The sequence below is a fragment of the Ursus americanus genome, chromosome 4, assembly GCF_024610735.1.
Source record: "Ursus americanus isolate L20-20 chromosome 4, mUrsAme1.1.p, whole genome shotgun sequence".
Lineage (NCBI taxonomy): Eukaryota > Metazoa > Chordata > Mammalia > Carnivora > Ursidae > Ursus > Ursus americanus.
In genome coordinates, this window is record NC_142130.1 from 35,837,624 (window position 1) to 35,859,342 (window position 21,719).

The 21,719-nt window shown below is 39.8% G+C and overlaps 1 protein-coding gene across 5 annotated transcripts in view; it reads right to left on the bottom strand.

Annotated features, from left to right (window-relative positions):
- Positions 1-21,719, bottom strand: part of CD86 (CD86 molecule) — a 64,302-nt gene that overhangs the window by 40,099 nt on the left and 2,484 nt on the right. For 2 of the 5 annotated variants that reach the window (XM_087861594.1, XM_045812499.2), the window contains exon 1: positions 1,800-1,890. The exons of 2 other annotated variants lie outside the window; for them this stretch is intronic. In XM_087861594.1, the coding sequence (XP_087717720.1) occupies positions 1,800-1,816 (17 nt within the window). In that variant the 5' untranslated portion in view covers positions 1,817-1,890. Of the gene's footprint in view, positions 1-1,799; positions 1,891-21,719 lie in introns of those variants that run through there. One more of the 5 variants, XM_087861593.1, reaches the window with a different exon arrangement.

A 21,719-nucleotide genomic window follows, 5' to 3' on the forward strand; every position in this document is an offset into this window, starting at 1 on the left:
TAGTGAATGGGAACCTTGCTATTCTGATGCGGAGATGGAAAGTGCTGAAGACACATTTTTCTTCTACACATATTCAAAATGGCGTCTATTTCCCAAACCTTACCCTGAGTGTACTACAACCTCAGGGAGTTCAGAAACGAGTCTCCATATTAGGTTAGAGATGAGGATAAAGGTCCAATAAAGGATTGTGTGCCCAGCCTATGGCCTGATCCTTCTATTCCGCCCCCTAAATACTCTTTATTTGCCTGACCAAGAAAGGTGAATTGTCAATATTTGCTTGGAATCTGGAAAACTACTTAGGAACCTTCCCCCCACCCTCCTTGCTTGTTTCAGACATGTTTTGTTCTTGTTCTATTTCTTCATAGCTTTAGTCTCCTGGCCCAGAGACCGCTGAACTTACCTCCCACCTCTATCCAGTTTTGAAACATGGTATTTGAATCTCGATTTTCTCCTAAAGAATCTGGCTTGGCTTACCTTTTCACCTCTTATCCTCTTTCCTTTCCCACCTTAGCCTCAATTCCATAACATCCAATCCTCATCTCCCAGAAAGAGACATCTGATATCCAGGGATAATAGGGTACACAAAATATCAAGCTCAAAGACATAGTTATTAAACAGTGAGCAAAATCAAAAGAAGCCATTTCCCTGCCTTCAAAGCATTGTTGCCATACAATCATTTTAGTGTGACTATCTAATTAATACTGTTCTCCCACTAGTCTAAAATCTTCAAGAGTAAAAGTACCATGTCTTTTATGCTCCCTGTTAAAAACCCACTACCTATGACATAGTTGAGCCCTCGATAAGAAGTATATTTAGAACATACCAATGAACAGAGATTTATAAAAGTTTATACACAGGATAGCTCATGTAAATAGCATTAATGGTACCTGCAAGCAAACACGTGAAATAATACAGAACTACAAGCTTGTGCACATACTTAGACTCGTTTAAGTCCAGAGTCTTAGTTCCAAGATTGAGGTTACCAATCCTGGCCCTATGTCAGAGGAATAGACCATCTCCTTAGTTATTACAATTTGAGAGGAGTGGGAAGTTCCCTTGGCCAAAAATTATTTTCACCTGTCTCTCCTTAAATAACTATTAGTGGAGGCACTATTTTAAGCCTATTTGCAAATGCAAATATGTTCATGGTATACAGAACACGAGAAACCACTGCCTGGGCTCTTTTTTGACCTAAGACTTTCTTTTCAAATGAGCTATTGGTCTCTGGTGCCAAGAGGAGACAATATTGTGATGGGGCATTTTGATGGGAAGAAGAAATGGAGAAAAGAGAAAAAAAAGAGAGAGAGAGAGAGAGAGAGAGAGAGAGAGAGACAGGAAGAGAAAGGCCAAATAAGAAAGCAGAGACTATGCAGAGGCTGTGGGTTTTGCTCCAGTTCTCTGGACTTCTCACTGGCACAAGGGGCTCAGGCAGGGCCAGGATCCTTGGATAGCTTCTCCTGCAGCAGAGCTACTTGGAGCCCCCAGCACCCTGAGGCCAAGGGTGGCTGCTGGTTGTTTGGTAAGTGGTGCCTTCTGTTTCCTGCCTGTCCTGTCTCTTAGCTCACCAAAGCAGACAAAGGGATCTGGCTGGAAGAGACAAGTTTTTGTAATGTCCTACCTCCAACGTAGCCAGACTCAGAATCAAGCCTGATGATCAAAAGCTTTATGCATGTACTCCACAACCCTTCTTAAGAACCCACTCCCTTTCCAGCCGTCAGACCCACCTCTGAACATCTGCCCCAGACGCAGCTTCATCTAACACCATGCTCCCCAGGCATACGAGCTTCATAAGAACATACCTGTCACAAATGCCCATCCACTGCAGCTCCCAGAGACCAGATGCATAAGCCCAGTGGCATTCCCGAGGAACACAGAAGCAAGGTATTAAGAATAAACAAAGAAGAGCCTTTGTGAGCTCCCCAGAACCTCCTAATACTCCTTGTAGAGAAACAAATAATGTCAGGGCTGAGGCTAGAACTCAAATGCAGAAAGGGGAACTGACAAGAAAGAAATAGCACCACAGACAGGGGCTGGTTCCAGATAACTTCTGATGGCAGGTGGGCATTTCCACCGATGAAAATGACTACAAATGCACTGGTGGAGAGTGAGTGAATGTAAAGCCCTGAGGAAACTCCCCAAAGACAGCCCAGCCACAAACATGACAAAGACTGACAGAGATCCAGGAGTGCTGCCTTTGAGGCCCAAAGGTAAAGGTTCAGCTCAGTTTAACAAGTGTTTTACTGGGCAGCCATGTACCCCGTACTGTTTCTGGCTTGGCAGGGCAGCAGGAGACAGTCTGCAACCAGAGAACCCAGAGACTGGGTATTTTTCTTCTCCTACCCCCAAACCATTCATTTGAGTATACCTTCATGGATCCTGTTAGAAACCAATTAACATACACGGCCCTTTTAAAAATTATCCGAATCTAATCCTCATTGTCTTAATCTAGAATGTTTCTATTACCTTGGCTCCTATTCCTGGAAGTGGGTGGTACTCTTGAGCCTGGGAACAAATCACAAGCAGAAGACTGAAAGCTGTGTGAATGCCAAGTGGATTTTTCCAAACCTACTGCTTCCGCTGGGACAGCCTTCACACATACAATAATCCTGCCTCAAATGTATGGTTTCTTTTCTGACCCAATCAGGCCCTGAAAAGTCCTCTGCTCGATGGTGTGTGTGTGTGTGTGTGTGTGTGTGTGTGTGTGTGTGCGCGCGCGCGCGCGCGCGCATTTATGTGTCTTCTGAGCCGTCAGCATTTGCCCTCAGGAGAGAAGGCATGCCTCCCTCTGAGCATGCCTCCTCCACTCTCTTGGAGGCTAGCTGTGCCCTGCAGGGCTGGAGAAATTAAAAGTAACAAAGGGAAAGCTGTTTGTTGCCAGGGTTGAGAAGGAGCACCCAAGCAAAGACCTGTGGTGCAGGGGAAGTAGCATAGCATGGGTTTGGAACTGGTGGCCCAAGGTCAAATCCTGGCTTGACCACTGAGCCCTGAACAAGTTCTGAACATCTCCCCATCTCAGTCTTCTCATGCAGAAAATGTGACCAGCATCCTTGCTGCATTGTTCTGAAAGACAAATGGGATCTTGCTTGTCAATCGCCTGGCACAGAGCACGCTATGCAGCTCCCTAGTCTTCATTATTACTTTTCTGTCTTCCTTTCAGACTTTCCAGTTCTCACTTTGACCTTTTTTGACCACAAAGATTATCCTTAACCACTGGAAAGGTGATGGTCATTCTTCCCAAAACTGGCCTGTCAGTCAACTCCTTCACCTTCCATCTAGGGCCTCTCAAAGCCATAGGGCTCCTGTGTGGGTCCTGGCCCCTGACTCATACGGTCTTCACTTCCTCTCACCCATTCTGTGTGCATACCTTGGAAACTTCATCCTTTATGCGGATAGGCCCCACCTGGGGTTTTCCTCTGGATTTTACAATCATATATATTTTTTTTATTTGAAAGGGTCCATTTAGTTTCCTTATTGTAACACATGAAATTACCCATGTATCAGGGCACAGGAGTTAATTTACATTCCCCTCAGTTTTTAAGTTTCCTTCTTTTCCTTGTACTCAGCAGTCCAAATACAAAATAGGCTAAATTGGGAAGTCTTGCTGTCAAAATGTTTGGAATAGTATTTCCCAAACTACAGTCATTCTAGCTACTGGTACCACTTCATATCTATGTCAAATCTGTGTTATTTTTTATACACTTATTTTCTCTTGACTTACTTTGAGTCAGTTTATTTTAAAAGGAATCTCTTATCAATATGAAAAATTCTAAAACCCAGTATCATTTACCATAAATGAGGGGTGAGTAAAAATAACACCTCACATAGAGCTTTGGAATTACAGAGACCTGGGTTCAAACTCTGGCTCCACTAGTTGATATGTGTGTGTTCTTGGGGAAGTCACTTAACTTCTCTGAACCCTAGTTTCATCAAAGAGGTAATACTAAATATCTCATAAGCTTGTTGTGAGGATTAAATAGGAACACATATAGATGGTACTTCACACGGATCCTGATATATAGGAGGTTTTTTTTTTTAAAAAAAAAGTTGTTTTATTGTGTTCTCTTTTCCATATCTTCTCTCATCTCTTCATTTCAGCTCCTGCTTAGAGCAGTGTCCAAGGCACTGCAACATCAAATTAATGGGAGATAAGGGGTGAGGCCGGCAGCAGAAACAAAGGACAACGTGGTGCATGGAATTCTCTTACTCTATGACTTCATTAGCATTGCAGGGTTGTCTAAGGGGCCTCAGAAGTCCTCCCAGTCTCTCACTGTGAAGCAAGGACCCCTTCAATGTTATCTCTAGTAGATGGATGTCCAGTGTTTGCTTTCTCACTTATGTTGGAAAACTCACTACCTGATAAGACAGTTACAAGAGAAAGGTCTTCTTTATAGTAATCTCACATCTCTTACCTTTCCCTCCCCAGCCCTATAAGTACCATCTAGTTGTGTCTGCCATTTTCTAAAACTACTGGTATATGTATTTTTAATCCCTTTACATAGAACACTCCAAATAGTTGAAAGCAGATATCAGAAATTTCCTCAATAGTCTATTTTCTCAGCTAAATAGCATCAGTGTCCTCAACTTTTCCTCATACGACATGGTCTCTAGAACCCTAACCAACCTGGTGGTTCTCCCACTGGCACCTGACTCCCTGAATTTATCAACATACCTCTTTGCAGAGAGGGCTCACAGAATGGAATGCATGGTGATAAGATCACTTTCATTAATGAGTCAGAGATCACATAAGCCTGTGAAGAGTTGTACTGGAGTAGCTGACCATGATTTTTTTTTAAATGTCATGTCAGATCACCACCTCCTGGCCCCATCTTATTTGTGTGTTAGTGTTCAGCCAATCAAAATTACTCTGAATCCCATATATGTCTTTCATTGTATTAGTCATCCCTCCAAACCTTATGCCACTCAAAAATTTGTTAAGGAGGACTTACTCAAAGGTCATCAGAGCCAAGGATGGATGGGGTTCAGCAGTGATGGTGATCGACAGTATCAAATGCTGAGATGAGGTTAATAAGCAAAATGAAGATCAGTTCCTTGTGTTTAGTAAGGAGGAAGTTACTAGTAACCTCAGAAAGCTGCTTTCTGTGTGGGGCTGCTTCCTCCATGTCTCACTCCCAGATGTTCTAACGTCTGAGGAGACCAAGGCTACAAGAAAAAGCAGCAGGAGGGGAGGGGCCATAGATGGTAGCTGGGTCAGGGAAATAGATACCTTCATGATGTTCTTGCTCAACTGTGCCCAAGAGATATTCCTCTGGGACCACATAGTTAGGATCTACTCTGGGGGCAGGAAAGGGCAGAGCTAGGAACTTGTGGACATTTGGAAAGATCAAACACTTGGCCAAATTTTCCAATTCCAGCCATATATTTGTTTGTTATACTTAAATGGCTTCCTGTGGTTACTGGTCAAGAGCCAATATAAAAATATTCTAGGTTGTAGTGGTTCCAATATTGCACAAGATAGTTTCCACAAATAATTGTAGCAGCATTATTTATTGATATGTTAGCGTTTGTTTTCTGAGATTTCTTTTTTCAAGATTTACTTATTTATCTGACAGAAAGAGAGAGCACAAGCAGGGGGAGGAATAGCGGGAACGGGAGAAGCAGGTTCCCTGCTGAGGAAAGACTGACCTGGGGCTTGATCCCAGGACCCTGGGATCATGACCTGAGCAGAAGACGGACACTTAACAGACTGAGCCACCCAGACATCCCTGTTTTCTGAAATTTCTTGACACATAGATTTTTTGCAGGGGAGAAAGCAGAAGAGACCTAAAGTCAAGGCACTTTTGGACTTTGGTGAAAGCCCATGGAAGAGATACAGGTGTTCTAGAGGAGAATAAAAAAGAGAGTGCTTTTGAGATGCAAGAGGAAGGAGGGGCAGAGGTGTTTGGGTCCTGTGAACGTGGAATCCAAGCACCCCCTTCTCAGTGCTCCCAAGAGGATAAAATCTTTGGGAGTGATGGCTCTTGTCTACAGAGGCAGTGCACTTGGCTCATGGGCCTCAGTTGATAACCTCATTCCCCACTGTGGCATGGGGACAGAGAGCTGCCAGATTTCACAGACTACCATGGTTCAGATAGTTAGGTTGCCAATGGCAACCAAGACATTCCTCCATTTCTAGGCATCAGGTAAGCTTCCTGAATTCTGACTGGGCTGCAGGAAGGGAAGGGCACCCCTGTATGATCAAGATGGAATCTCTTACACAACTGGTCTCACAGGTGAGATTATGTTGAATTAAAGGAAACACGAAAAGTGATTATCTCTTACATACCTGGATTCCTGGCCAAATTCAGACTCTATGCATAGTTCCTAAACAGTTTTTAGTTTAGAAGTCATGCAGCTGAGGAGGGTTCTGTTCTTGTTTCTAGCCCTGCTACACAAACTCTCTTAGTGTAGGATAGCCAGCCACGGCTCCCAGACCTGACTCTTTCCTTCAACGAAACTCTTCTGGGTTCACAGACAGGGTTCCCTGATACCACTTGAGAGGGAGCGTAAAACATTTGCTATACAGTTTTTCTTTTACTGTTGTTGTAAAATGTGTTTCTAAAACGCTTCCTCCTTGAAGCATAAACACAGTAACTGCTCAGGGAATGAAAAGATAAGCCACAAAGTGGAAAACATATTTGCAAAGCACGAACCTGATAAAGGACTGATACCCAAAATGTACACAGAACTCTTAAAACTCAAGAAAAAGAACAACTTCGTCTAAAAATGGGCAAAAGATCCGATCATACGCCTTACCAAAGATGATATACAGATGGTAGCTAAGCATATTAAAAGATGCTCGGTATCATATGTCATTAGGGAATTGCTAATTAAAACAATAATGAGCTTCTACACACCTATTAGAATAGCTAAAATTAAAAAAAAAAAAAACCTGACAATACCAAATGCCGACAGGGATGTGGAAAAATGGGAACTCCCCTTAATTGCTGGTGGGAATGCAAAATGAAATAGGCACTTTGGAACTCATTGTGGCAGTTCCTTACAACACTTAACATAAGCCTCCCATGTTATCCACCAATCATACGCGTAGGTATTTACCTAAGCGAATTGAAAACTTATGTCCACACAAAGACCTGTATTTGAATATTTATAGCAGCTTTCTTTATAATTGCCCCAAACTGAAAGCAACTAAGATGCCCTTCGGTAAGTGAATGGACAAACTGCGGTACATCCATACAGTGGAATATTATTCAGTGATAAATAGAGATGAGGTATCAAGCCATGAAAAGACAGACAAACTTTAAATGCATATTTAATGAAAGAAGATGTTTAATGAAAGAAGCCAACCTCAAAAGGCTATGAACTGTATACTTCCAACTAGATGAAATTCTGGAAAAGGAAAAACCATTGAGACAGTAAAAAGATCAGTGGTTGCCCAGGAATGTAAGAAGGGATGACTAGTGCAGCACAGTAAAACTTTCTGCATGATACTGTAATGGTGGATATATGTTTTAAATTTGTCAAAGCCCATAGAACTATAGAACCCAAAGAGGGGCACTTAATGTAAGGATGAGTTTTAATTAACAATATTCGTTCATTAATTGTAACAAATGTACCACACTAATGCATGATCATAATAATAGGGAAAACCGTGTGCAGGGGAGAGGATATATGGGAATTCTCTGTACTGTCTGCTCAATTTTTCTGTAAATCTAAAACTGTTCTAAAATAAAGTCTATTAATTAAACACACACATGCACACACACACACTAACCACATGCACTGATTTCTGGTAAAGCAACTAAGTTAATGACATGATATTTTAGAGGGCTTCTACACTAGTGGGTAAGAAAATTAGCATCAGTTTCACGGTCCACTGTTCACTTCTCCATGTTGCACACTCATAATCAAACACCACACATAAAACATTGCTGCAAAACATCTCTAATTTTGTATTTCTGCCCTCTATTTCGACATTTTCTGCATCTTTCTGGTGCAGAATCATAGGTTTTTATGTCAGTTCCTTAGGTACGTTAAAAAGTCCCATTGTTTTCTAAGGGCCAGATCAATAAAAAATAGCTTTCAGTTCCATGTTTCTGGAGGAACATTCTTAGAAACGTAGTTGAGTTTCTTTTTTCTTTGAGGGGGAGATACAGTGTTGGCCTACATTTAAAAGCAATTTTATACAGTTAAGCTTTGGGGGTTGAGTCTTTTTCTTTTTCTTAGCCCAAGTTTTGCAGCCTCCATTTTTATATTTTAGAAGAGGGTAGGGAGGGACCCTCACTCTTAAAACCTCTAGCTCAAGTCCTCTCTAGTCCTGGGCTGGTGTCCCTAGCTGCCCTGGGGAGTCTTATTTTATTCATGAGAAAGTGAATTCACTTTCTCGTGATGCAAATTCACACCCATCATTCATGCGTGCTAAGAAAGAAGGAACATGTATTGTTTCTTAATTTATATTCGATCGACTTCTGAGCACAGAAACTAGGACTCAGTGACACACTTTTGCCTAGATGTCCTCTAAGGAGAAGTCAGAAACAGAAAGGACACCAACAGTTATTTACAAGATTCTATCAAGTGAATGCAAAAGATTCTCATCTATACTTTTTCTCAAAACCAAATGGTGGCTTCATAGAACATATCCAAACTTCAGCAACAAGATACATTTGTTTGGACTGAGGATTACATTAGCATGTAGTAAAAGGCAGGATAAGGAAAAATTGTCAAAAGGCAAGTATCAGAATATGCACATTTTAGAAAAAGAAGTACTGTTGTACCTGGGATGGGTGTGGCCTTTAGATGAACTGTTACTTTAGCAGCATGGGCAAGTGGGGAAGTTGAAGAATGTGGCACCACGCAGAGCTCAGGCTAAGGACAGCAACTCCGAAAGGTAAGGAGCCAGCCATCCCAAACCCAGGCTCTGAGAAGGGTTGGGTATCTGGTGGAGACATGGCAGAGTGGGGTGGAGGTGTCCTGTGGCATACCCAGAATTGGGATTTTCTGGGAAGTGTGATTGCTACAGTGTGGTAGGGGGAGACACTTCGTTGTTTCTTCCAGTGGAACAAGACCCATCACTGGAGGATAGGCTCCAGGGGCCCATTGGGAACTGGACCACAGATCAGGAAACAAAGCCAAGCCAGAGAAGAACAACAGCTTGGGGAACTGAGAGACTCACAGCTCACTCCCTGGACACTAGACATCAGAATTGTAGCAGCAAGACCACATCCAGAGCACCCTTCCCACTGTGCCTGCCTGCTATCTGTACAAACATGTCAGAAAAGGGACTGGCCAGAGCTTCAAGGGTGGTTCCAGGGTGTCCATGGGAACTGGTAACAGCTGTAGACTCTCGTAACAAACAAATACACATATTTTATGCTTCACCTTTGTTTCTACCCATCTTTGTATCTTAACAATATTTCCCATTTTCCAATAATACTTTAAAATCCAGTGATGTAATTGCACCACTTGGAATTTCTACTTTTTAGTTTGCTCTCATCCATTCAATAAATGCTTCACTAGCCTTAATTGAGTGTAGGCTTGGGCTGGTCCTAGGATACAAAATGAGCAAAAGTAGAGGGTCTCTGCTCTGCGAGAGCCTGCAGGTGAGGGCAGGAGACCTATACCAGTCTAATAATGTCAAGGGACCTGCCCCAAGTGATTTTCAACATAAACAACTTCAGTTATGTAGGATGTCCTAATGATTAAATAACTTCTTAAGAGCATGTGGTAGATTCTAACTAGGTTGTATAGGTCTCAGTTAAGAAAAAGGAATAGGCTTCTCTAAGAAATGTTGGTTCTTCCTCATTTCATATTTTAAATGGTCACTGTGTCTGCATGACCATCAGTCATGGGTGGCAGAGTAGAGAACTCACTCGAGAGAAGGGTGGACTAAAATGATACTTAACTTCTAATTTAATAATTCAATATTCTAGCTATCTAGTAATGTTTACAATACAATCGTAGAATCTCAGAACTTCTGAGAGTTTAAACAAAAGATGGCCTATTAGTTAACAAAATAATTATTAGATGGCCTATTAGTTAACAAAATAACAAATAACAAAACTATGTAAAATCTTTCCAAGATGAATGAAACACATACAGCAGTAAGTTTAAAAATTGATACCAATAAACTACCAACATCAGTGATGGCACCTTTCAGAATTCAACAAAGTAAATATATGATTCCAAATGTATTATTCTTTCAATCTTGAGTGTTACCTGGGAACGTTAAACCCAAATTCAGAAGATTGTGATCTCTGAATTTAAAGTGGCCCATTTGCTTAAGGGTATGCTCTTACACATTCTGAGAAACTGTCATTTCTTTCACAAAGCATCTGACATTTACCATTTCCTTTAAACCTTAGTTAGAAAAAATAAAATGAGGTAATATTCTAAATGTAAAAGTGGCTTGAAGAGTTAGGTCCATATGCTTTTTCCTATTTGTGCAGAGGAAGGAATATAATACATAACAAAACTAACACATTTTAACAAATGGCAGCATATCTCAAATTTAGGGAAGCATGATCTGTGAAAGCACCTTTTTATGCAAAATATTTATATAAGAGCATAAATAAAATGTGCTCTACAAAGTAAAATAAAATAGATTGGGGCATTTAGAACACAGCCAATATGACTAGGCTTGTTGAAAAAACAAAACATAACAAAAAACCACTGGATTTTTTAAAGCTTCCATTTCACAACAGGGTTGAGGGAGGGGACATTGCACACTCAGAGGCTCACTTTCTTGTGGCATCTCTGTAACCAAAAGCAATGCACAGAAGACTTCTGGGAACCCTTAAAATATACATTTATCAACCTGGATTTGCAATTTTCAAGTTGATGGTACAGAACCATTGAGATGTAATTTTGCAGCTCCCTTCACATGCCTTTCTCTGGAAGATTCTAAAGGTCCACCACCACACAGACACATTGCTACCTGGAAGAAATTTTCCAGTAAAACAATATGTCACTCTTCCTACTCTTCAGCCATGTGAGTAAAGGGTAGCTTCTTTTGAAAAGTGCCTTAAATAGCTGTCCTCAAATCTGGTTTAAGATGGAAAATAATCTCAGATAAGCCTTGTACCAGTTGGCAAGTTTTAACAAGAGGAGTTGGAATTCTTTTTTTTTTTTAATGTATCTTTACCTTTTTTTTAAAAGATTTTTATTTATTTATTAATTCGACAGAGATAGAGACAGCCAGCGAGAGAGGGAACACAAGCAAGGGGAGTGGGGGAGGAAGAAGCAGGCTCCCAGCAGAGGAGCCTGATGTGGGGTTCAATCCCATAACGCTGGGATCACGCCCTGAGCCGAAGGCAGACGCTTAACCGCTGTGCCTCCCAGGTGCCCCAGGAGTTGGAATTCTTAAGGACAGCATTCGTAAACCAATCTTTGTGATTCATGTATTGGAGGCAAAATATTGTATTTGTCATCATACTTGAGTTGCATTTTCACTGTGCCTGGCCTATTTGCATACAAACAAAAGAGACTATTTTTAAAAGAGGTTTTCTGTGTTTTTGTTTTGGTTCTTTGGGATGACTGTGGTAAATAAGGGAGCAAGCCATTTTCATACCTTGGATTTGACACATTGTGTTTATGTCATTCTTCATTCCTCTTCCTCATTACCCACTTCCAATTCATTGGTGGCCAGTTTTGGGGTCTCTGTCACCTCTTGTCTGGACTACTGCAATAGCTTCCTGGGTGTTTCCCTTTCACTCTCCTTACCCCATCATTACCCTTCACCAAAAGCAATCTGATTATGAAACCTCCTTACTTTGAAGACTTGCTCCCTTTTCCCTCATGACCTAGTGGCCATACTTCTTAGGAAGACACAGAAAGCCCTTCACAGCCAGAATCCAACTTTTCTCTTCTGCTTTTATCAGTCAACCCACATAACTTACCTTCTAGTCGCACTTGAACTGTTTCACTGTCCCTTGACCCTCCTAGACCTTTCAGGACTTTCTGTATTCTTTGCCTTTGCACAAGCTATTCCATCTGCCTGGGATGCCTTTCTTGCCTTTCTGTATGCAAAACTCCCCTGTTCCTTTGAGATCCAGATCACTCCACAGTTCACAGTTGGAATCTTCCCTGCCATCCTTCCCTCCTTTTTCACTGTATCTGTATCTTCCTCCCTCCCAAATCACATCATTTACTCTTTCATTATAACAGTTTCCTCCTTGTGTTAAAATTTCACTGCTCATATGGATGTCCTGTCCTGACTTCCACAAGGGCAGGGAACATGTTTAATTCGTTTTGCATTCCTGATACTTAGTGCAGGTCCAGGAAACATTTTAAAGTTAATATCTGTTAACTGATCACTTATAAGCTAGCCATTCTGTTAAGTACTTTAAGTGCATTACTTCAATTAATCTATACAATAAATGTAGAAAGTTTTGCAGATGAGGAAAGTGAGTTTCAGAGAAGTTAAGCCACTTGCCTAGGGACAAGCAGCTGGTGATCTCAAGGTTTTAGCAAGATATAGAATTGAATCTGTTTTCATTTCTAGCTGATAATGCTATATGACTATCATTAGAATGTCAGTGTACTTTTTTGGTGTGGTTTGGCTCTTTATAAGTAAGTCTCTCCACTCTACATTTTACTAATTTTGCAACCTTGAGTAAGTTACCAAACCTCTCTAAACCTCAATTTCCTCATTTTTTTTCAATGGGGAAAATAATACCTAATGTATATGGTTATTGTAAAGATTCAGGGACAACACCTATGTAAGGTTCCCAACCCCACCGCTGCCCATCACAGCAATCACTTATTCCTCCTGCTCTCAGCCGTGTACTTCATATTCTTCCATTCACTCACTTCATCCTTACCCTCTGAAAATTGGAAACTATTAAACCTTCTAACAGATGAAGAAACAGGCTTAGAGATGTAAATAACCTGCCCAAAGTTCCTTTAATCCAAGGAAATTTTCTTCCTCAGTTCCCCCAGAACTAAATAGTACCCTCAGATCAGTACCTAAGTGGTGTGTAAAGGGATCACTCTGCCTGTATGTGTGAAAACACAACTAGAGGCATTAAAGAGATTGAGTTTGCATTTTTTTTTAAACTTTTTTCCCCCTGGCAACCATGAACACTTAACAAGCCAGAGAATTTTCTTGAAAACAGAATCTTGGGTGAGCCACTGCATGGACATATTAACTTTTCTGCTCCCTGCTGTCTAAATTCTCCATGTCCCTCAAATTTCCACCTCTCCACTGAGGCCTCAATCAAGTTCCCCTCTCTCTACCAATCCACTTCCTTCCAACCCCCAAGCAAAGATCTTGGGACCACTTCCAGCCCAGTCAGAAGGGAAGAGGTAAATGCTCTGCCTTAGGATCTGGCACCCTGGGGAAGTGTCTTGCTGGGTCCACATTCTCGAAACCCCTAGCTTCTGTAACTCTCAGCTCTCACCTGTCTTATTCCATTTGGTTATTCCTTCCCACCTGCTGATTCCTCACTGTCTAGGCCAAGGCTTTTAGACTCAAGTGCCTGCAGGGTCCTGGCAGATAATGGAAATCAATGAGCAAAGTAGGCCACATAGGAAAAGGAGAACTTATACCCCATTGGAAATTGAGCAGCCTCTTCCAGATTCACCAGTTGTTACCATATGGGAATGTGGGCCCAGCATTACTGGGTATTCTGATTTATGTGAATTCTCCAGATTTTTTTTAAGTATTGGTAACTAATTATAATTTAAGTTTTAAAATTTTTTTATTTTTTATTTTTTATTTTTAAAAATTATTTATTTTTATTATGTCCAATTAGCCGACATATAGTACATCATTAGTTTTTTATGTAGTGCTCAACGATTCATTAGTTGCCTATAACACCCAGTGCTCATCACCACACGTGCCCTCCTTAATACCCATCACCTGGTTACTCCATCCCCCCACTCCCTTCCCTTCTGTAACCCTCAGTTTGGTTCCCTGAGTCCAGAGTCTCTCATGGTTTGTCTCCCTCTCTAATTTCTTCTCGTTCAGTTTTCCCTTCCTTCTCCTGTGGTCCTCCACGCTATTCCTTGTGTTCCACAAGTGAGCAAAACCATATGATAATTGTCTTTCTCTGCTTGACTTATTTCACTTAGCATAATCTCCTCCAGTTCCATCCATGTCGATGCAAATGGCGGGTATTCATCCTTTAATTCTTATCTTTATCACTTGGTTGCCAGAGGTTGTTTTGGACCCTGACACAACACAGCTCTCTCCTGAGCACAAATCTTTCCACGCACAGATCTGTCTTGCTGCTAAGAGTAATCTCATCCTTTCCTGACTCCCATAATATATGCTCTCATAATGCTTGTTCAGAGCTTTGGTCTGGTATTAGACTCTGTATCAGCTATGCGACCTGGACAAATTATTTAACATCTCTAAGATTTAGTTTTCACTTGTGGAAAATGGGGGATAATAATACTACCTACCTCCTGGAGTTGTAAGGATTAAATGAAATAATATATGATGTGATATAGTATGCCATAATGCCTGCCACGTGTAATGAAGTTTCCACCATTCATGTGCCATGAGGGTATAATAAACTATAGGCCTGCATCACACTTCTGTTATCTGAGAGTCTCTATGGGCATTCTGTGATTGCCACTCCTGACTTACAGACTGTATCTCACCACTAGATTGCTTTTTAACTTGATTTCATCCTGCTTAGCAGAGCAATATAAATTCACTGTAGATTTAGCAATTTCAAAGAAAAAAAAACCCTATTTCTGTAATCCCACCAATCTAGAGATAACCAGTATGACTATTTTGACATACTTGATGCTATGTTGTTTCTATGCATTATTTTCCTTATAATTCCATAACCTTATGATTCCTTCTATCATTAAAAAGTAATCAACACATGTGCACGTACACACACATACACACACAAGTCATCAACAAATTCATTTTTAATTTACTTAACCATTCACCTACTATGAAAAATTTAGGTTGATTCTTATTTTTCATTATATTAAATAATGCTATAATAAACATTTTGTACACAAATCTTTTCCATGTCTCTTATTATCTATATCCTTGAAGGTGAAATTATTATAGAAGAGGAATAAACATTTTTATGATAAACAAAAATGGTAATTTATATATCTTCTAGAATTAGAAGTGCGAATTTGAATACGTTACCCATGATGACTAATAAGCAAACAAGTCTTTATAAATTAAGAGCAGACATTAGCAGACGTAACATACTTGAAGTCCAGAAGGCTAAACCACGGCTTTCATAGCTTTGTGAAGATGTACGTAATTACCAATTATAGGACAAGATTCTTTTTTAAATGTTTTTGGCATCCTACCTTACATAAAATATATTTTAGGTGGTTTTGTTGTTTGGCTTTCACCTTATTCACCTGCATTGAGCCTGCCCTTCTCTTATTAGAGGTTTCCTATAGTGACTTCTGGGTTTTAAGGAAGAATCCATTTGCTAGAACTGAATCAGAAAAGGCAAAGCTAAAGAAATTTAAGACAATTTAAAATACAGAAAACAATAGATTTAAAGAAAAAGAATGTGAAGACCGAAATATTTTATTTCCACGAGACTTCACGTCCACCATAAATTCTAATAAGCCTCATGGCATTGGTGAGTACTCATAGCCACATTTTACAGATGAAGGCACTGAAGTTCAGGGGGCAAGGTAACTTCCCCAGGGTGACACTGCTGGTAAACAGAGAACTACTTATTAACTACTTATTGTTTGACACCAGCCAGACTGACTCAAAACTCTGGCACTTAGCCAAGACATACTGCCTATGGACAAATGGAAAGCAGCTACCTTTGTTCTCCTGTGGAACCTCGCACACTTCATTGTTACTTTTTAAAAATCATCATATTTGATATATTTACCTTGAGAAATCATGTTACTCATTTTGGTGTATTTCTAATGTGTAGCCAAGGACCTGGAACAAAGGTGCTGAATGAACTGAAAAATGACTAAGAACAGAGAAATAGGCAGTTGGCCAGAATGGGTGTTTTTAAGCATTTTTAAGCTTCTTATAGTTGGCAAATTGCTTTCCAGAAAGGTTATCATCATTCATAATCCTACAATCAATAGTATATGAAAGTACCATTCTTCTTGTATACTTATTATTATTAGAGAGCGAGAGAGAGAGAGAGAGAGAGAGAGAATCCTAAGAGGGGGAGGGAGAGAGAGAGAGAGAGAGAAAGAATCCTAAGCAGGCTCCACATCCTGCATGGAGCCCTACACAGGGCTTGATCTCACTACCCTGAGATCATGCCCTGGGCCGAAATCAAGAGTCAGACACTTAAGCTACTGAGCCACCCAGGTGCCCCCTCATTAGCATTATTATCTCCACCCCAACAAAACATAGTTAATTTGATAAATAAAAATATGTAATTGGTATTTGCATTAGCATTTCTTTAGTGTTTAGTGAAGTGAACATTTTAGGTTTTTTTAAATTACTTTCTTTAAATTACTTTTTAATTAACTTTAATTCAAGTATTGTTAACATACAGTATTCTATTAGTTTCAGGTGTACAATATAATGATTCAACAATTCTATACATTACTCAGCGCTTATCAATATAAGTGTACTCTTTAATCCCCATCACCTGTTTCACCCATCCACCCATCCCATCTCCCCTCTGGTATCCATCAGCTTGTTCTCTGTAGTTAAGAATCAGTTTTTTGGTTTCTCTCTCTCTTTTTTTCCCTTTGCTCATTTGTTTTTTTCTTAAATTCCACATATGAGTGACATCACTGGTATTTATCTTTCTGTGACTTATTTCACATAGTATAATACCCTCTAGCTCCATCCATGTTGTTGCAAATGGTAAGATTTAATTCTTTTTTATGTCTGAGTAATATTCCATTGTATACATATATACACCACATCTTCTTTATCCATTCATCTATCGATGGACACTTGGGCTGCTTCCATAATTTGGGTATTGCAAATACTGCTGCAATAAGCAGGGGTGTGTGTATCCCTTTGAATTAGCATTTTTGTATTTTGGAGGTAAATACCCAGTAGTTCAATTACTGGATGATAGGGAGGTTCTATTTTTAACTCTTTGAGGAACCTCCATACTGTTTTCTACAGTGGCTGCACCAGTTTGCATTCCAGCCAAACAGTGCACAAGGGTTCCTTTTTCTCCACATTTTTGCTAACACTTGTTTCTTGTGTTTTTGATTGCAGCCATTCTGACAAGTGTGAGGTAATATCTCAGTGTAGTTTTGATTTGCGTTTCCCTGATAAAGAGTGATTTTGAGCATCTTTTCATGTGTCTGTTGATCATTTGTACGTCTTTGAAGAAATGTCTGTTCATGTCCTCTGCCCATTTTTTAATTGGATTATTTGTTTTTTGGGTGTTGAGTTGTATCTTTAAATTACTTTTTAGATGTTTTATTTTGAAATAATTTAAGATGCCAAGAAAGTTGGAAAAAAATGTATAAGGAGGTCTTTTGTACCTTTCACCCGCTTTCCCCCAATGGTAACATCTTGTATAACTGCAGTACAACAGTTAAAACCAGGAAATGGACATTGGTATAACCCACAGAGTTTATTTAGATTTCACCAGTTTTATGTTTTATGTGCCTTCATCTGGGTGTATGAGTGTGTGTGTGTGTGTGTGCGCGCATACAATTTTATCACATGTGCAAATTCATGTAACAACTGTCATTCATGTAATAAGGAAATATTTCATTACCACAAGTCTCCCTTGTGCTAACCCTTTGTAGCTGCATACCTCCTCCTTTCTCCAGCACCCATGGCTAAACCACCGATCTGCTTTCTTGTCTTTATGATTTTGTTATTTCAAGAATGACCTATAAATGGAATCAGATGATATGTAACATTTTGGGATTGGCATTTTCACTTCACATAATTCTCTGGAGATTCATCCAAGTTTTTGTGTCTATCAATAGTTCTTTCCTTTTATTGCTGAGTAGTATTCCATGGTACATATGTACCACAGTTGTTTAACCATTCACTCGATGGATATGTTTCCCCCGTTTTTTACTATTATGAATAAGTCTGGTATGAATATTCATGTATTGATTTTTGTGTGAACATAGGTTTTTCATTTCTCTGGGATAAATGCCCAAGACTGAAACTGCTGGGTCATATGGTAACTGTATGTTTAGTTTTGTAAGAAACTGTCAAACTGTTTTTCCAGAGTGGCTGTACCATTTTATACTCCTAACAGCAAAATATGAATGATCCAGTTTCTCTGCATTTGGCAATCATCTGATGTTACCATTATTATTTTTTTTTAGTCATTCTAATAGATGTGTAGTGATATCTCACTGTGGGTTTAATTTTTATTCTCATAATGACTAATGATGTTAAACATCTTTTCATGTGCTTACTTGTCATCTGAATATCCTCTTTGAGAAAATGTCTTTGTATATCTTCTGCCCATTTTTGAATCGGATTGTTTGTTTACTCTTTAATCTGATAAATGAAAATATCTCATTGGAACCTGAATTGGCATTTATTTAACACCTAGTAAAAAGGATCATTTTTTATCATTTATATTTATCTTTAAAAATAGCTTAATTATTAACTACATTGGATTACTTTTGTCAATTTACAATTGTTGGTCTCTATTCCTAATTACACAATAAAGAGTACATGTTAGTTATTTTTTTTCTGTATTCTACACAGTTCCTTAAAATGATCAGGTTCTTGAAAAGGTGTATTGTTTTCTTGGTTGAAAATAGTTGCAAGATGAGGGTGCTGATCTAGGTTTATCTTTTGGGTAGTTATTTTTTCAGGTTTTTTCCCATAGTTAGTTTCTGGCTGATATTGACTAATTGGTTTATTTAGCTAACTATTAATTAATTCCTTTTTATTTTTATTAGGTTTTTTAGTACAGTCAAATTGCATTCATTTGATCCCATATAATATAGAACTGTGACATTTGGATTGTTTGATAATTTCCCTAAGACTATAGAAAGCAAATTTTAGACTCAATTTGACTTCAGAGCTTTCTAAGAAAATGCTTTAATACTTCTTCTTTCTAATTCTACTATATTTTCTGTTTAAATCATGAGTGAGCCCCAAAATTCCGCTTGTGTTTGTTTTCTTCTTTACATCACCAGATTTACCACAGTCTTCATCTCTGAGAAGTCTCAAGTAACAACTTTCTTATGGCTTTACAAAGTAGAATGGAATCTCTTTTGTGTCAGTACTAAAAATCTAATTTGTAAAATGATAGCTGCAAAAATCTTTTTCTTCCTGAAAGCCTTCTCAAACCATTTTGGTGGGGAAAAGTATCTGTTTTTTTTAGCAATTAAAGTAGAGAAAGGAAAACTCCAGGTCTGGCTGACTGGACTCTAGGTTGTTTCCATGCGGCGGTTATGGACAGCAGACGTGCGTTTGGTCCATTGAGGAGATCTCCTTTCATTGCCAAATGTTTGCAGGAGTGGTCCCTGTGCTGCCTCTGTATTCTCAGCTCTATGATTTACTCCCTCTACTCAACTGGGAGATCTCTGCAAAGGTCACCAAAGGCCTCTGGACTGACATTTTCAGTCATTCTCCTACTTCACCTTTCTGCAGAATTTGGCACTGTGGCTACCCTCTGCTTTGTGAAGTATTTTCCTTCTCTTAGCTTAGGTAACATAATCCTTTTTCTTCCCTCCCTCCCCTATACACTTATCCCTAGTTTCTTTCTCTGGCTGTATGAACTCTTCTCACCAAGGTATTATGCACACTACCAAGTGTATTAGTTTGCTAGGGTCGTAGTAACAAAGCACCACAAACTGTGGCTTAAACAACAGAAGTTTATTATCTCACAGTTCTGGAAGCCAGAAGTCCTAAATGAGGGTGTCAGCATTGCTCGTTCCTTCTGAGGGATGTGAGGGATGGATCTGTTCCTGGTCTCTCTCCTTAGCTTGTGAATGGCCTTCTTCTCCATATCTCTTCACATTGTCTTCTCTCTCTATGCATGTTTCTCTGTCTAAATTTTCTCACCTATCATCTTGGATTAGGGCCTACTCTATTAACCTCATTTTGGCTTGATTATCACTGTAAAGACCCTATCTCCAAATGTGGTCACATTCTGAGGTAGTGGGGTTAAGACTTCAGCGTATCAATTTTGAGGGGACACAATTCAATCATTGACAGTCCTTAGACACATTTTTTTCTGTTGTATCTCAGGTGTTTCAATGTAGAAGTTTGGTAAATACTGTTTGCCTTTCCCTGGGGATCTCCTATTCTTGCTTGCATCTATCTCCTCCCTTGGTTTTTATGACATCACTTTTCTCCTGCTTTGCTCCAATCTCTCTAGTCCCTCTGTGATGTCTACTGTGGACGCTTCATCCTCATCTCCCTCCTTAAATGTCAAGGTTTTCCAGGTTCCATCCTTGGCATCTTCTCACTCCATCATCCTTTCTCCCTAGTGATCTCACCCACAATGAGAATTTTAGCCTTCAGCTGTACTCATGCTGAATACTGTTAATATCTATTCCAGCCTATACCTCTTCTTTGAGTTTTGCACCTGTATATTCATTGGGCATCACCATCCAGTTGCTCCACAGGATCTCAAATTCAGCATGTTCAAAAATGAACTCACCTTTGGTCCTCTCCTTCCCCTGGCTCAAACCCAGTCCACTTCCTATATCCCCCACTTTATGAAGGATGCCACTGTGTACTTAGATCTCTCCTTCCAAGCTTCACATCTTTCAGAAAAGAAATCCTGTCAATTCTTGTGCTTAAACATCTTCTAAATGCATCCTCTCCTCTCTGATCCCACCATAATTGCCCTGGTTTCATATCCTCAACACCTCTCCTTGGATTATTTCAATAATTTCCTAAATGATCTCCTTGTCACCCAAATTATTTCTGCACTCTGCTGCCAGAGGAATTGTTTAAAACAAATGTTATCATACCTTTGCTTGTTTATTATTCTTCAAACTTAGGCTGTAACTTTAAGATAATCACGGCTGGATACCCGGGCTCCAGGTTTCCTTGTTCTGGCCCTCCTAGTTTCTACCTCATCTTCTGTTATTGCTATCTGTCAGGCACCTTCTCACAGCAATACTTGCAGCCCCTCCACCCCCCATCTGTCTATTTAATCACCCAGACCTTGGGTCTTTAAACCATGTTGACCCCCCATGAAACTCTCAGCTGGTGGTCTATAAAAGCCTCAGCAGATCTCTGAGCCGTCTCTTCTCTTCTGCTCTATCTCTGCTCCTGGCTTCATCCCTGCATCGAAATTGACTCTCTGCTTTCTTAACTTCACCCCTATTTCCAGTATTTGGCTTCTCATTGTAATCAGAGTCATTCCCAGGAAGTTGCTGGCCTTGTCCTTGGGCTCTGTCTATTTCAAGTCAGCTTCACTGGGAACCCAGGCTGTCTTAATAGGCTAAGAGGGTACTGCACACTTCTGTTGGAAAAAACCTTCCTGAATTCTAGTTCTAGCATTGCCATCAAGTAATTGCGTGATCTTCGACGGATCACTTCCCCTCTATTTCTTAATCCTAATAGTAATAGTAATAAAAACAACTAATAATGATTACTGAGTACTTATCAGAGCAAGGTTCTAAGCACTTTACAGGGGTTCTCTCTCACAATCACTTATGACTTATCGTAATTATCCCCATTGTACAGATAAGAAACTGAGGATCACAGTTTTTAAGCAACTTGTCCAAGGTTATACAGTCAGAAAGCAGAAGCTAGGATTCAAGCCCCAGCACTCCGGTTCCAAAGCATGACCACTTAACAACTGCCCTGTTCTTCCTTCCAATATGCAGCTCACTCCAGAGCCATGCCATCACATCTGTAAAATACGGAAGTGAGCTGTCTGGTC